Source organism: Rousettus aegyptiacus, unplaced genomic scaffold, assembly GCF_014176215.1.
Source record: "Rousettus aegyptiacus isolate mRouAeg1 unplaced genomic scaffold, mRouAeg1.p scaffold_m13_p_6, whole genome shotgun sequence".
NCBI classification, from domain to species: domain Eukaryota; kingdom Metazoa; phylum Chordata; class Mammalia; order Chiroptera; family Pteropodidae; genus Rousettus; species Rousettus aegyptiacus.
In genome coordinates this window covers 106,360,734-106,374,753 of record NW_023416309.1, presented here as the reverse complement: position 1 = coordinate 106,374,753, position 14,020 = coordinate 106,360,734, and the positions used below count along the sequence as shown (strand labels likewise).

The 14,020-nt window shown below is 43.7% G+C and overlaps 1 protein-coding gene across 1 annotated transcript in view; it reads right to left on the bottom strand.

Moving 5' to 3' along the window:
* GNA13 (G protein subunit alpha 13) overlaps positions 1-4,503 on the bottom strand; it is a 34,587-nt gene extending 30,084 nt beyond the window's left edge. The window contains exons 1-2 of the mRNA XM_016143676.2: positions 4,060-4,503; positions 1,458-1,684 (exon numbers count right to left, since the gene is read on the bottom strand). Of these exons, the coding sequence (XP_015999162.1) occupies positions 1,458-1,684; positions 4,060-4,342 (510 nt within the window). The 5' untranslated portion in view covers positions 4,343-4,503. The remainder of the gene's footprint in view (positions 1-1,457; positions 1,685-4,059) is intronic.
* Between the last annotated feature and the right edge of the window lie 9,517 nt (positions 4,504-14,020).

Genomic DNA, 14,020 nt, shown 5'->3' with positions numbered 1-14,020 from the left:
AAGAAGAAAGGAGAATAAATAGCACTTAAAAACAGGAGAGAGGGTGAAGGGAGACAAGGGGTGTGTGGAGGAATTTATGCAAGACTACCAAAAATAACATAATACTGACCAAAGGACAAAAATTAACCGTAAGTTTGAGCATTGGATAGCGGTCACTTATTAAGTTAAATTCATAATTTTCAACACATGCTTCCGGCTACTCAATTACAACAGTAACGTGAGAAAGTCTCTGCCTTTCATTATGAGACAAATTACTTGACAAGATACGTACACCAAAGAAGAAAACTATACAAAACAGCACATAATCAAGTACTAGGCTGTATGATGTGCAGGAGAGCCATAATTCAGAGAAAGAAAAGATTCAGGTATCAGTTTTAGAAAAAGCTATCAAACACCTTTCTAGAACTTTTAATAGCCAAGACTGCTGAGTACAGACGGTAACAGCAAAGACTACTGGCTGTACCTCATTTTGTAGCCACACTCCAAAATGTGGATCGTTTTAATGCCAGTGACATCATCAAACAACTTTCTAAGCAGTTTCATTTTTAACTGTCACTTTATTTTGACCATACTACAGTGGAACACTTAGATCTAAACTACCTCCAAATTGCATACAGTCTAGATTGCTATCATTCCTGGGATCTTTCCAGTCTTTGGCAAATAAAACCTAGAATACAATCAAAGCATTCACAATTAAATTAAAAAGCACTTGATTTAAAAAAAAATTTTATTTCAATTATCTTTGGATCTTTAACCTAGATTGAATCCTTTCTCTTCTGCTCTCCCTTCAAAGATTTGTAAAAACTACAATGTTTTACGGGTACTCTTATTTAAAACAAAGTAGAAAAAAATATATAATAAATTCTAGGTGCTTCCCATGTGAAAACAGAGGTCCAAAAAATAACTGCAGTTTTTTTTATTGTTGCTTAAGAAGGAACATTTTGTTAAATGTGCTTACAAGCCTTTAAAAAAAATGCAAAAACAGAATGCAAATATATAAAAAGCACAATGACAAACATTCAGGACTTTAATCTCTCTCTATGTTAACCTGCATCATAAAATGAGTACCTCTAAAGACTAAATAGCACATGTGAACCTAGTTCAGTTATTAACTCTTAGTCCAAGAGTAAAAGGTCGATTTTTTAAAGAATGAATATTATTGCTGTAATTGGGAGGAAATTACTTTCAAAAGAACGAAATTAGAAGTACCTACGAAACTAATTACGATCTTATTTTCAAAAAGGAAAATGACCAATTATATGTAATAGCTTCAAATCTATGGGGTTTATCTCATTTTTATCTTCCTTAGTAAAAGCTCATCTACATAGCTATCTTAATTTCTAAGGCTACAGTTCCGCACAGATACGTTATATTGTGGAAGTCAGTGACAAGGGTGTGCTAGACTCAGATATTAATAAATATCATTAAACTAAAAGATTTTAAAAGAAATCTCTTACCAGCTGGAATTCTCGACGCCGGTCATAGGCATTCTGTATGCCGCTGTCTGCCCACAATGCTCTTATAGCCGGAAGATATTGTAAAAAAACTCGAGTTTCCACCATTCCCTGTGCCGCCAGGGTGGACCGGGTGTCAAATGACATCATCTTGTCTCCGTTGAGTTGGTTTGAGTTATCTCCCCAAGGAATATGAAGCTTCTCTCGAGCATCTACCAGCACCCTCATACCTTCGTTAAAAGAAAAAAAAAAAAGTGACAGGAGTCATTAGTGTCACAGATTCTATTCCAGTATTATTCTCCTAAACTTCTTAACTACTCCAAGTCCACCCGCTCCAAAAATGAAAACATCAAAACAGACACCCGTAACTTCTCGAAGAGCTTAAAAAATTAAATTATTCAGTTATGTAAAAATTTATAAAATAACTTCAGAGTAGAAGGTATTCACAAGAGAACCAAAACTAGTGAAGAGAAATTATGCTGCAGAGCCTGATGTTCAGGCTCTGAAGAAAATGGCGGCAACCAACATTTTCTGAGACCCTCAAAAGACATTTACGAAATGCCGAGAACCAAACATTCTTGCTGTGTTCTATTTGGTCTCTGAACTCCCTGCTTATTTAATCCAACACCGAGTTGTCTTGAAACACATTCAAAACTCAAAAAACCCGTACCATACCAAGCTTCAAATAAGTGTAAGTCACAGGATGGGCTTAGGTTTCCCTAAAAGGGTGGAGGACCAAATATGAAAAATATATAAAAACGTTTCAACTCATAGAGATCAGTTGAAAACAACATTTCTATCACTAAACTGTTACACCTTTAATCCATAACAGTCACATAACTATCAAGAAGTCATTTGGATAACTGAAAAACTTTTGCTGTTAATTTTCTGATCATGTCAACCCCAAAAAAGTAGGTGTCTACTGACTTCATCTCATAATCAATGCTCAAAGTAGGTCACACTTAGGACACATTTAAGAACCCGGTGTTTATCTGGCTCATAATCAGTTAACATATCAACTCAATTCACTGACATAATTCCTTATGTTCAGCATCAGGATACAAAGGTACCTTCAATTAAGGGCTGGCAAGGTGGAGTCTGTGGCCTTGATAGAGACTTTAATTAGTTTTGTACTAAACATTAAAATAGGATAAATACAACTGTTTTGTACAACTTAACTACAGAGGTACTAGGGCTGAGAGCTCCCTGTGGTCTGTGAGCTCCTGACCTAGTGCTCTTCTGCTGACACTACTCCCCCTCAAAACTTCCCCCAACCCCCTAACAGTTTTCCTTAACTCAGTCCTGGGAGAGAAAATTGACCCGAAAAGGGATGCTTAGATAGTTCTGGAACAATGACAAAATCACATTTAAAAAAACACTGCTTGAAAAGACCTGAAATCTGTTGCTAACTCCTACATAATTGCTACCCAGGTGAAATAAGGAGAATCTGGATGTACCTGAAGTATCAGGCTCGGTATCTCAATTTTGCAAAAATGTTTTTTTCGTAAAGTAGAAAATATCTGATACTAAGAAAGGTAAGTGCTAATTATTGTTCAATGACAAAAGAAAAACCATCTTCTCTAATTCAGAGCCCAGAAATAAAAGTCTTGTGTATTTTTCACTTAAGAACAAAATTTAACTTTTTAAACATTTCCAAATAGCAACAGTGTCTATGACCCAAACTGACACTGATTCACTGACTACCTGTACAGGTTCCGTATTACTTTTTGGCCAAAGATTCTTTCTTCCGATGCACAAGTTAAATCATAGCAAGTGGCGGTACCCTCTGCACCCCACCCCACCCCGGCCGCTTGCTCCCGCCCCCAGTTATTAAGCAAAAAAACGAGAGTGGAACGTGTTGCATAGTGATTACAGGCAAACATCCTGCCCGACCGTGACACTGGGGAGAAAAACCACCGATGCTAATTTTTTTAGACTAACTGTATGGGTCTATTCTTCCCAGATGCCAGAACAGTAAACATGTCACCCTCAAGTTTCATATTCTTGCCCAAAAGGGACCAGGGGCTATCACCCTTCGCCCTTGACCATTGTCTCCGGCAAAAGTTTCCTTATTGCGACGGTTCCAGAACTCTCTTGCTCAGGAGGCGGCCGTAAGAAAGCAGTGAGATGGGAGCGGACCGACCCCATGTGACACGGGTCACCCACCCAGGGCGGCAAGGCTGGGCAGGCAGCGCCGGGGTGATGGGTGGGGTGTAGGGATGGGGCTGGCTCTCGGGTCTTCCTGCCTCGTCTGGAGAGGAGATAAGAGAGATCACCCCGCACCCCGGGGCACCTGGCTAGCCTCACTTCCCTCCCGGAGGGGACAAGGCGAGCGGCGGGGTGGGGAGTGGGGGACCTGCCTTGCCGCCGCCCGGGCGTCAAGAAGGAAAGCGGGGCGCCCCAGCGTGCCCGGGGACAAGGGCACCCCGGGGCAGGCAGCGCTGGTACCCGGGGCGCGCCCCCTTCCCGCCCGCCCGCCCGTTGGGCCCGGTCCTCTGCCAGGGACAGAGAGAACGAGGGCGGTGCCCGGCCCCGCGCCGGCCGCCGCCCCCGGCCGCGGCCCCGGCCCTCGGTCGGTCCCCCGGCTCCGACCCCCGCCCGGCACCTTTGATCACGTTGCTGTAGATGGTGGGGCGAAACTCCTCGCGCGCGCGCTGGTCGAAGTCCTGCCCGTGGATGATCCGCATCTGCTTCAGAAAGGTGGACTTGCCGCTCTCGCCCGCGCCCAGCAGCAGGATCTTCACGAGCCGCTTCACGTAGGTCTTCTCCCGGGACAGACATTTGTCGATCTCCTTGGACTTGCGCTGCTGCTCGGCCTCGCCGCTCGTCAGCACGCAGCCGGGGAAGCACACGGACAGCACGGACCGCGACGGCAGGAAGTCCGCCATCTTGCCGCCGCCGCCGCCGCCACCTCGGCGGGCCCCTCCGGCTCCCTCCACCTCCTCCTCGGGCGGCAGACGACTCCGGCACCGCGGCTCGAAGGCGGGGAGCGCTGTGGCGGCCCGAGCGCGCCGGGGGAGGGAGGGAACGAGTGAACTGACTCGCAGGGCGGGCAGGGCGGGCCGGCCAGGCCCGGGAGGGAGGGAAGGAGGGCGGGCCCGGGGAGGGGCGGTGGCCCGGGGGACGTGCACGCGCCCGCTGCCTCCCGGGGGCGCGCACGCACGCCGCGGCCGCTCCCCCGCGCCGGCGGATCACGCTCCAGCTCGCGTGCGCGCGGGCGTGTGGTCACGTGATCTCTGCACGGGCTGGGCGCGCGCCTCCTGCGCCCGACTTTCTGTTTTACTTTAAGTAGCTGCGCCCGCTTACCGGCAGAAGGGCAATTTTCCCGGACCCTGGAGGACCGAAACCTGGTCCCCGACGGGGCCCCTTAGCCTCTCATTCTCTGAGGTTTCCTGCCTGCCGCCTGCTGTCACCGTTCGCGCGCCTTATTTCCAAGCCTTTCGCTGGAAACTTATTTTTAAAAATAGCTGGCGCGAGCCTGGAGGGTTTAGGGTGCATTTTCTTTAAGTGGTTTCCTTGACATCCTGCCTTCCCAAGCCCCAAGCGATAACCAAACGTCATCAATCCACCCACCGAGCTATTTTTGGTAGTCTCAGACCCCTGCGAAGACGCCCCACCCACACCCCATTTAGGAAAAAGAAGTGGAGTTGAAGTTTATCCGAGATGTGCTAGGAAGGATCGTTAATGTTTCATTAATATGGCTTCCCACCCGAGCTGCCACGCCGAAATCAGTGGATGGTAGCTGCAGCAGGGTGAGGTCATGGTGAAAAATCCCCCTAAACCGGACGCTGTGATGCAGACTCTTCCCTACAAGGAAGCAGATAAGCAAACGGCACGGGAGCAGGCAAACTTTAGGTTTCCTGCCAGATTAGAGAGGATATGACCAGCCAAGGGACTTTTTTCTGTCCTGATGGCAGATTCAGGCCAGGACACCTGAAAAGGCTGCCAGGAGACAAGCAACAAGTGACAGCTGGGTTAGCAGAGAGACTGTGCAGCAAGAACCCCGGAAGCCAACTTCTTCATTCTTAGTATTTAGTTTCAAGTGGAAAAAGCCATTTTGGCCTGTTTCTCTTTTTGGCAGTACAACCACAAATACTCCTTGACCCGGGTTCTTGTAACTCAGAACTACCTATGTGTTAGATAGTTGAGGTAAGAGGTCAGCACCCTGAGAAGCTCAGGAAACAGGTTTAAATTTTTTGAAGAATCAGTGCTGATCAGCTTACTGTCAGGGTCGGGTTAATGGCTGAGGGAGTCTCATGACTCAATAAATTGGCTGCAGTAAACAATGCCTGTAGTAGGACCATCTTTGATTGTCCTGGCCAAACACATAGGGCAGAAAATCTGTGATATGCACAGTGGAATTGGTTCAGCTCTGTAACTGTAACTGTATTGATAAGGTCAGAATCACTGAGCAGTCGGTGCCCTCAGGCAAAATGCTTGGGAAAAGTGTCCTGGATGGAAGACCTCTGTTGTCTCAACTGATGTTGGGGAGGCCTTGTTCTCCAACCAAGAAAGGACTGACTAACTGCTGCTGAGCATTGGCCTCCAATCATCATCTCTGCATGGACTCCAGATTCTCATCTGAATTCTTCTGCAAAACTGGGAGGAAGGAAGTATGTAAGTTAGGTAGTTAATTTTTTTTTTTTTTTTTTTTTTTGCTTATTCCAAAAGTATGTGCAACATAATGGAGAACCAAGGATGCCTAGGAGGCAGGAGGGTATTCCTGCCCAGCCAGTTCATGTTGTGACACGTAGAGCAGCAGAGAAAGCTGTTCAAAGCCCTGCTGTAACCTTGCGTTGGAACAAGCTTGACTCAGATTGTGCCTAGCTGCTCTAATCAGTGTTTCTGAAAAAGAGACCTCTTTGGGCCCAGCTGGGAGTTTGGCTGCAGCAGGCCAACTGCTTCTAACTGTCTGATAATTAAGCCACCTTGAAATTGTAAGCATAAAAATGAGTTAGAGGTTTGGAGTTTCCTCAGAAAATTAAACATAAAATTGCCATTAACCCAGCAATTCCACTCCTAGGTATATACCCAAAAGAATTGGAAGCAGGTGTTCAAAGAAAAAAATTGTACACCTATGTTCATGGCAGCACTATTCAGAATAGCCAAAAGGGAAGAGCAACCCACATATTCATCAATGGATGAATCGACACAAGGTGGTCTGTCCATACAATGGAATTATTCAGCCATAAAAGTAAATGAAGTACTGACGCATGCTACAACATGGATGAACCCAGAAAACGTTATGCTAAGTGAAAGAAGCCAGACACAAAAGGCCACATATTGCAAGGTTCCATTTCTATAAAATGTCCAGAATAGACAGATTCACCAAAACAACAGGTCAGTAGCTGCCAGGGGCGGGGGAAGGCAAGAATGGGGAGTGACTTCTTAATAGGTATAGGGTTTCCTTTTGGGGTGATGAAAATGTTTAAAAACCAGATAGTGGTAATGGTTGCAGAACATAGTGAATGTACTAGATGCCACTGAATTGTCCACTTTAAAATGATCAAATAATGAATTTGATGTTATATGAATTTTGTCATAATAAAAAATGAGGTCGGGGAAAATAATATTTCCTGTAAAAGAAAAGTTATCAGCATCATTTAACACTGAAGTACCAACAATGTGCAATAGTCGATGAATGAAAGTGTGATTGTGTTTGTTTTAAAATAACACTAACAGATTATTTGCACCAGAAGCAAATTTACTCTGGCAATATCTATGAATCAATAAGGTCAGAACTATCAATTAAAATATCACGAAAATCATTACAGCGTAACCTGAAGCGTTGGTGATATTCTCATTTTTGGATGAATTTTTCATAACTGAAAAAAAATCCAAACTTTTTAGGGCGTATAGGGTCTATTGATAAGAACTGAATCTGCTGGATGGATGCTATATTTCCAATAAACCCTGATCTATATTACTAGCTAGTTAATCCATATGCAAATGAAGGATCCAGATGCCCTCAGTAACTGCGGTAAAATGATCGAAGAGTTGATTAGTTGCTCTTTTCCCTCTGGAAACTCAAAATCTAATGCCAAACAGTCTTGCAAGATAAATAATGAAGGTGTGACTAAAAATGTAGAAATACATTTCCAAACGGCTTTTCTCCTCTAACGTGGTCAACTTAGGATGGAACAAGCCCTTTCCAACAATAATACTGCCAGTTCCTGAAATCCAAAGTTTGTAGTAACCCTTCTGTTGGGACTGAAGAAAGACAGGCTTCCTACCTTATAGGCACAGCTTTTTTCCAATTAAAAAAAAAAAAAAAGTGGTACTTAGCTCATTTACCAACCTTTGTGTCAATTAACTTGGGCTATTTACAATCAATATTATCTTCAAAGGACAAAAATTTTGTCACCCTCGGACATATTCAAAGAATGTGCCAGAGGCTCTAGGAACAATTCCAAGAGGAGTTAAATTTTTTTTGAATGATGGGAAATATTATTTAAATAAGTGTTTCGCCTGCCAAGTGACTGACTACTCACTACTCAGGATAGGACAACACCCACTGAGATATGTTTATTTAAAAAGCAGCCACATTACCTGGTGGTTAAACCTTGTGTTAATTTTCTAATAATGATGATGACACACATCCAGGTTCTTGTTACACAACTCTGTTGTCTCATGATCAATATAAAATAGGTGAATTCTTATCCTCCCTCACAGAGAAAACAAGCATAGACTTTTCCTACCCTCCTTGCCCTCTGAGAAGATGAAGGGAATTCCCTAGCCCTTACACTTGTGTAACATTTTTAACGCCCCGAAGCACTTTGGCCTACTTTACCTCATTCTCTGCTCACAATGGATGGCCCCCACAGGTGAGGAAGCCGAGGAGAACACAAGATTAAGGGACATGCTCTAAGCCTCACTCAACCTGGCGGGTCACAGGGCCAGGGCTAGGTGCCCCCTCTTTTGATTCAGAACCCAGTGCTCTTTCTGATATACTGAAAGTGTCTTAGTGTCCCAAATGCCCGCGTATATGACGTTCGAACTTAAGAAACAAATCGCTAACTGTACTGAATCATGAGATATCATAGAGTCCAATAGTTTTGCTGGTCTGCTGGTTGGTTGGTTGGTTGGTTCGTTGGTTGGTCTGTTTTTCCATTCCCTTTCAGGCCGACTGCCATCTCAAAGCTTACCACCTCTCAGGCTGATTCTGGTTAGATATTCCATACTTTGAGCTCAGCCTCTGGTTTGTAAAATGTTCCAGGTGGCTGATGTAGAAATAAGAAAAACGGAGCGAAGCTCATGGCAATATTGACGTGGTGGATAAGCCTGAGACATCCCCTTAAGGTGAGTTAGATATGAAAAGGCAACTTTTCTGTAATGAAATTGATAGTGCCCTTACCAGAATAAGCCTCTCATGTGGAAAGTTTCATATGAAACTAGACATGTGGAATTGCATTGTTGGTGGATTTGTTGTTGTTTTTGTTAATGGAAAACATGACTTTAATTACTGGTTATGTATTTCTCAGCCTCCAAGAAAGATCCATGAGCTGCTGTGGACCAGCTGTGACCTTGCTCAGTTTATCCAAAGTCAGAAGCCTGTGCTGTCTTAAAGATACACACCAGCACGCATAGGAACTCTTATATCTTGCTTACTTCATCGACCTCGTTTATGGGCAATCTATTTATATAACACTAAGTACAAAGCTTTGCCTGTAAATCTGAGATTCCTTCTGAGAAATTCAAAACATCCTGCTCAGTCCCTATCCTTTCTGTCCCCTTACAGCTATTAAAGATGAGGGATACTTTTTATGTTTTACTGCCCGTAAGTGGGCTGCCCTTTGCCGGAAAGAGTAACAGTTCTTTAACATAAATTCTCTTTCTCCATGGAAGTTTAAGTCTGCAGAGTCTCAGTTTATTTCTGTGTCTTAAAATCCTCTGTTCCAGCAGGAATTTTCTTTCTCTTGGAACACTGGATTAGCAAGCTCGGACCTGCCACTTCCAGGAAGCACGCTCTAGGAACCATGCTAGCCAGCTAGCACCACATGTCACGGCTTGTAGACCTAGTCTTTGCCTCGGTATAAAGGCCAGAGTGTGTTAGCTGGTCAAGTTGACCATTAAGCAGTCACCCAGTGGCATTGAGACATAGTCCACGTGGCCTTTGTCAGACTGTGGCAGGCTGGCTACCAGAGCAAATAATGTCATTAATATATCTGTCTCCAAACTGCTGTGTTAGCTACTAAGGAAAAAGAAGGACTGGGTCATGGCCACATTCAGGGAAAAGCAGCAGCTGCTGAGTCGGAATCACAGAATTTGATGTCTAGAAGATATACTGTCACCGAGATCCCTCTCTTGCTTTAGTTATTAGCTTTCTCCTGGCTGTGGGAAGTTTGGGACAGGCCCATCCGTGAGAAGATGAGAGGAGGAACTAAAAGCAAGGGGAAGCTGCTCTATGAGTGTCAAGTAAATTTTGCACATGTGATTTTATTCCCTTTCTTTGCTAATACACAGAACTATAATCTGAAAAATTCCCTTAAGTAGTAGGGTCATCCACTTTTATGTGTAAACTGTGCAAATCGTAGCAGAGCGTTTGCTAGTCATTTTGTTTCCAGAGAGGGAGCACAGTAGCAGCATGGTGGTGGGGACTTGGTGAGAAATCAGTTAACACTCCTGAGCCTTGCCTTTCATGTCTGTAAAATGGGAGCAGTTATATGTAAAGATTCATCGTGACGATTAATTTATAGAACAAATGCACACAGTGTCTGTCCAAAATGAGAGGTTTAGTTTTAAATTCTTTGAGGAAGGAGCAACCGGGCTTCCTTAAATGCTCTTTGAAACTTTAGAAACATGTCATGGCCCGCTTGTTCTCCTGTATCTTTCCTGAGCCTTTCCTTCTGTGGTTTACAATTTAAATGTATCTCTTCTCTTTTTATGCTCAAGTTCACTCACAGCTGCTCATGTGTCCCGCAACTGGATGTGTTTCTGGTCAAAAGAGTCTAAGGCAACAATGAGAAAAATATATGCGTATAAGGGGTGGCCCCCCAAATCCGAACTCTGAAGATGGGTGGGATTTATTATTTCCCACCAGCACTGTGGGCATAAGGAATCACCTCAACCAGAGAGCAGAGTTTCAGGTGGACATGACAGCACAGTAAATTAAGAGCGTGAGCTTTGTCTTCTAATCTATAAAGTGGGTATAATAATCTCAGAGTACTTGGGGGAAGTATATAAGATGACAATGGAGGCTTCCAATCAATGGCATCATGCTTCCTTCTGTCAAGTGTTTACTTGTCCAATTGACGAACTTCTACCTATGTCATCAAGGTCATAGGTAATGAGGAGACGCCTCAGACCACATGCCCAAGCTCTGTGCATGGCCCCACCAACAGCCACCACTGGATAGCCCTCAGGCCTGATGGTGGGCACACTAGTGGTACAGAGTCCCCTTAAGACAGGCTCAGAAGAACAGACTTGGACTGATTAAATAAGGAACTTTGAGATCTTGAGTATCTGGCATTGGGTCAGTGGGGAGGGGTCAGGAAGCCCAGACTCTGGGCAGGTCCCTTGGCTGTCCCATGAGTAGGGACAGCACCTGGAGAGGGCCAGAGCAGGACCCTCTAAAGCACTGGCTGAAGCGAGGACTTCTCTTGCCTGGAGCTAAGTACATACTGGCTAGGAAGATACAATGAGATAGCATCTAAACTGACTCCTTTTTACAGACACAGGGTCTAAACTAGACTCAAAAACACCCGTGTTCCTGGGCTGTTAGAATGAGTCCCAATAGGGAAATGCTGAAACACTACATTTAAATCACTTAACAGCCAGTCCTTGGTTGGGGACTTCTATGCACCTCTGGTAAGAGCCCACTGAAGCTCTGGGGTGTCACTGCCCTTCCCAAGGCCACCCTGGGCAAGACGTCAATGAGCACTTTATAGAATAGCAGACACATAATGAGTTTGGACCAGTCTCCAGGTATCTGTTCACCCTGCTCAGGGCCTCAGGGAGAGTGAAGGAAGTCACCCCCACGGCATTCAGCCCAGCTCTGCAGGGCTGCCTGTGTCTGTATTCAGGAGGACAGAAGGGTGCTCAGCTTTCATATTTCACTTAGCATAATACCCTCAAGATCCATCTACGTTGTCATGAATGGCAATATTTCACCTTTTATGGCTAAGTAGTGTTACACACACACACACACACACACACACGACACATCTTCTTTATTCATCCATCGGTGCTCGCTTAGGTTATTTCCATGTCTTGGCAATTGTAAATAATGCTACAAGGAACATAGGAGTACATATATCTGTTTGAATTAGTGTTTTCATATTTTAGGAGTGAATACCCAGAAGAGAAATTGCTTAATCATATGGTAGTTCTATTCTTCATTTTTTAAGGAGCCTTCGTACTGTTCTCCATAGTGGCTGCATGCAATAGACTGTACAGCTTGCAAATTATATTGTTATACATCTCAAGTTTATATAATGTTATTACCCAATGTAACCTCAAAAAATTAATATAAAAAAAAAAAAGATTAACACCTGTTGCCTTAGGGGGTTTTCTCTCTGAGAATTGAGCAAGTCACAGACTCTTAGCTAATTTGTTACAATAATTAAAGAATCAGAATTTTGAGGACTATTTAACTCCCCCTGGGACAGACATAATTTACCCAATAGACTCACCTGGAAAACACATGAGTTCTGCTAGAAAATCTAAACAAATTATATACCTACAATTTTGTCCACAAAAGATTTGCCCCTCCACGGCCCTATTCTTAATGATTAGATCTTCATAAATGAGGGAACAAATAATAGTGTGCGCACTTCATCAATAGCCAGGACCTAGGAGATATTTCTGAAAAGCCTTCCCTTCATCCTTTAGCATAATAATCTCACGGAACAATAGCATTTCCTTAAGGAGATGTTTCTTTTGACAAATTACTCTCGGTGAATTCCGTGCCCATCCCAACAGTGCCCGCCATTTTTCTAGTTTGGCCAACAGTGGTAGAAAACACCCAAAGTTCTCCTTGTTTTGTTTGCTAGGCTCTCTGCTCCTATCCCGCATGCCTTCTTTCCCCAGCTCAACTCCTTTCCCCGCCCCCCTCTCCTTTCCTGCCCACCCTCCCTCTGTCCCATCTCTTCCTTCCTTCCTTTGCTTCCTTCCTTCCCCACTTCCTTCCTTCCTTCCTTCCTTCCTTCCTTCCTTCCTTCCTTCCTTCCTTCCTTCCTTCCTTCCTTCTTTCCTTCCCCTCTTCCCCTCCCCAGGCTAGTTTAGGTATCTGGCCTCCAAGGTCCTACGGCATCCTCACTTCCCACCATCACAGCCCTTGTCACACTAGGCTGTAATTGTCCCATCCATCACCTATTGCATCAGAATGTGGGCCTTTTGAGGCAAGGGCACAGCTAACTTACCTTGTACCTTCGGTGTCTAGCATGGTGTATGGTAAAGCCTCACTAAATGTATATAATTTAAATGAGTATGTGCCATTTGCCTATCCTAAACCATTTTCCCGCATTTCTGAGGGTTGTGAACTAGATTTCCAACCCCCTGGGACTGTGGGGACCTATGCAGTGACCAGAGAGGAGACTTTTGGCCCCATTTGTCAGAACCAGAGTCCTGAATCTTACTACACACTATGCTATCTTGGAAAGGCTGGATAATACCACATCATGGGTTATTAAGTGACTTAAACTAACTGGAGGTGTGTGTGCGGTCAGGGTGATTAGGACATATCATCACATAATAGACATCAATCAAGTAGCCTGTTCACAGCGGGGCGAGCAGGACAATAGAGTTTGCCTGTGTGGAGAAACTAGAACTTGAGCCATCATCAACAGCAGATACTTCGTATGTGCCCATCCCTATCAAGAAAGAGCATCAGTGGGTTCAAATCCCAGCTCTGCTACCTCAAGTATCTATACTTGATATCCTGGTAAAACCTCCTAACCTCTCTGAGTTTCATTTTCCTTGTCCGAAAAGATGGAGCTAATTATGCCCACACCTCACTGGGTTGCTGAGTGGATTAAGTGTGGTAACATGTAAAGCACCTGGCAAGGTGCCAGGCCCAAAACAGGTGCCAGGTAATAATAGTATTTGCTGCTAGGCATTGGGGATTAAAAGCAGTTAATGATTTTCTTATATAAAGATAAAACTTTTTTTTAAAAAAGTTGCATATGTTAAGTTTTGAATGAACTGTACTGATGATTGCTTCAGGAATCTAGAATATGGAGCATGACTGTCTAATAAAAATATAATGCAAACCACATTCGTAAGTAAAATTTTTCTAGTAGCCACATTAGGAAAGTAAAAAAAAAAAAGTAAAATTGATTTTAACAATATAGTTTATTAAACCCAACCTACTCAATATCATTTCAACATGCAAACTATAAAAGATTAATAAAGAGATCTTCTACTTTCTTGTTTTTGTATTGTCTTCAAAATCTAGTGTGAATTTTACATTTGTAGGAATCTTAATTCAGGTGCTAAGTTTTTCATAGAAGATACTCGGTCTGTATTCAGATTTCATAAAATTAACAGTTGAAAGGTAGATTTGCAAAACCAAATCATTCCAAACATACTTAAACATTTTCCAATAACAGAGTTGAATGTGTCTCTAA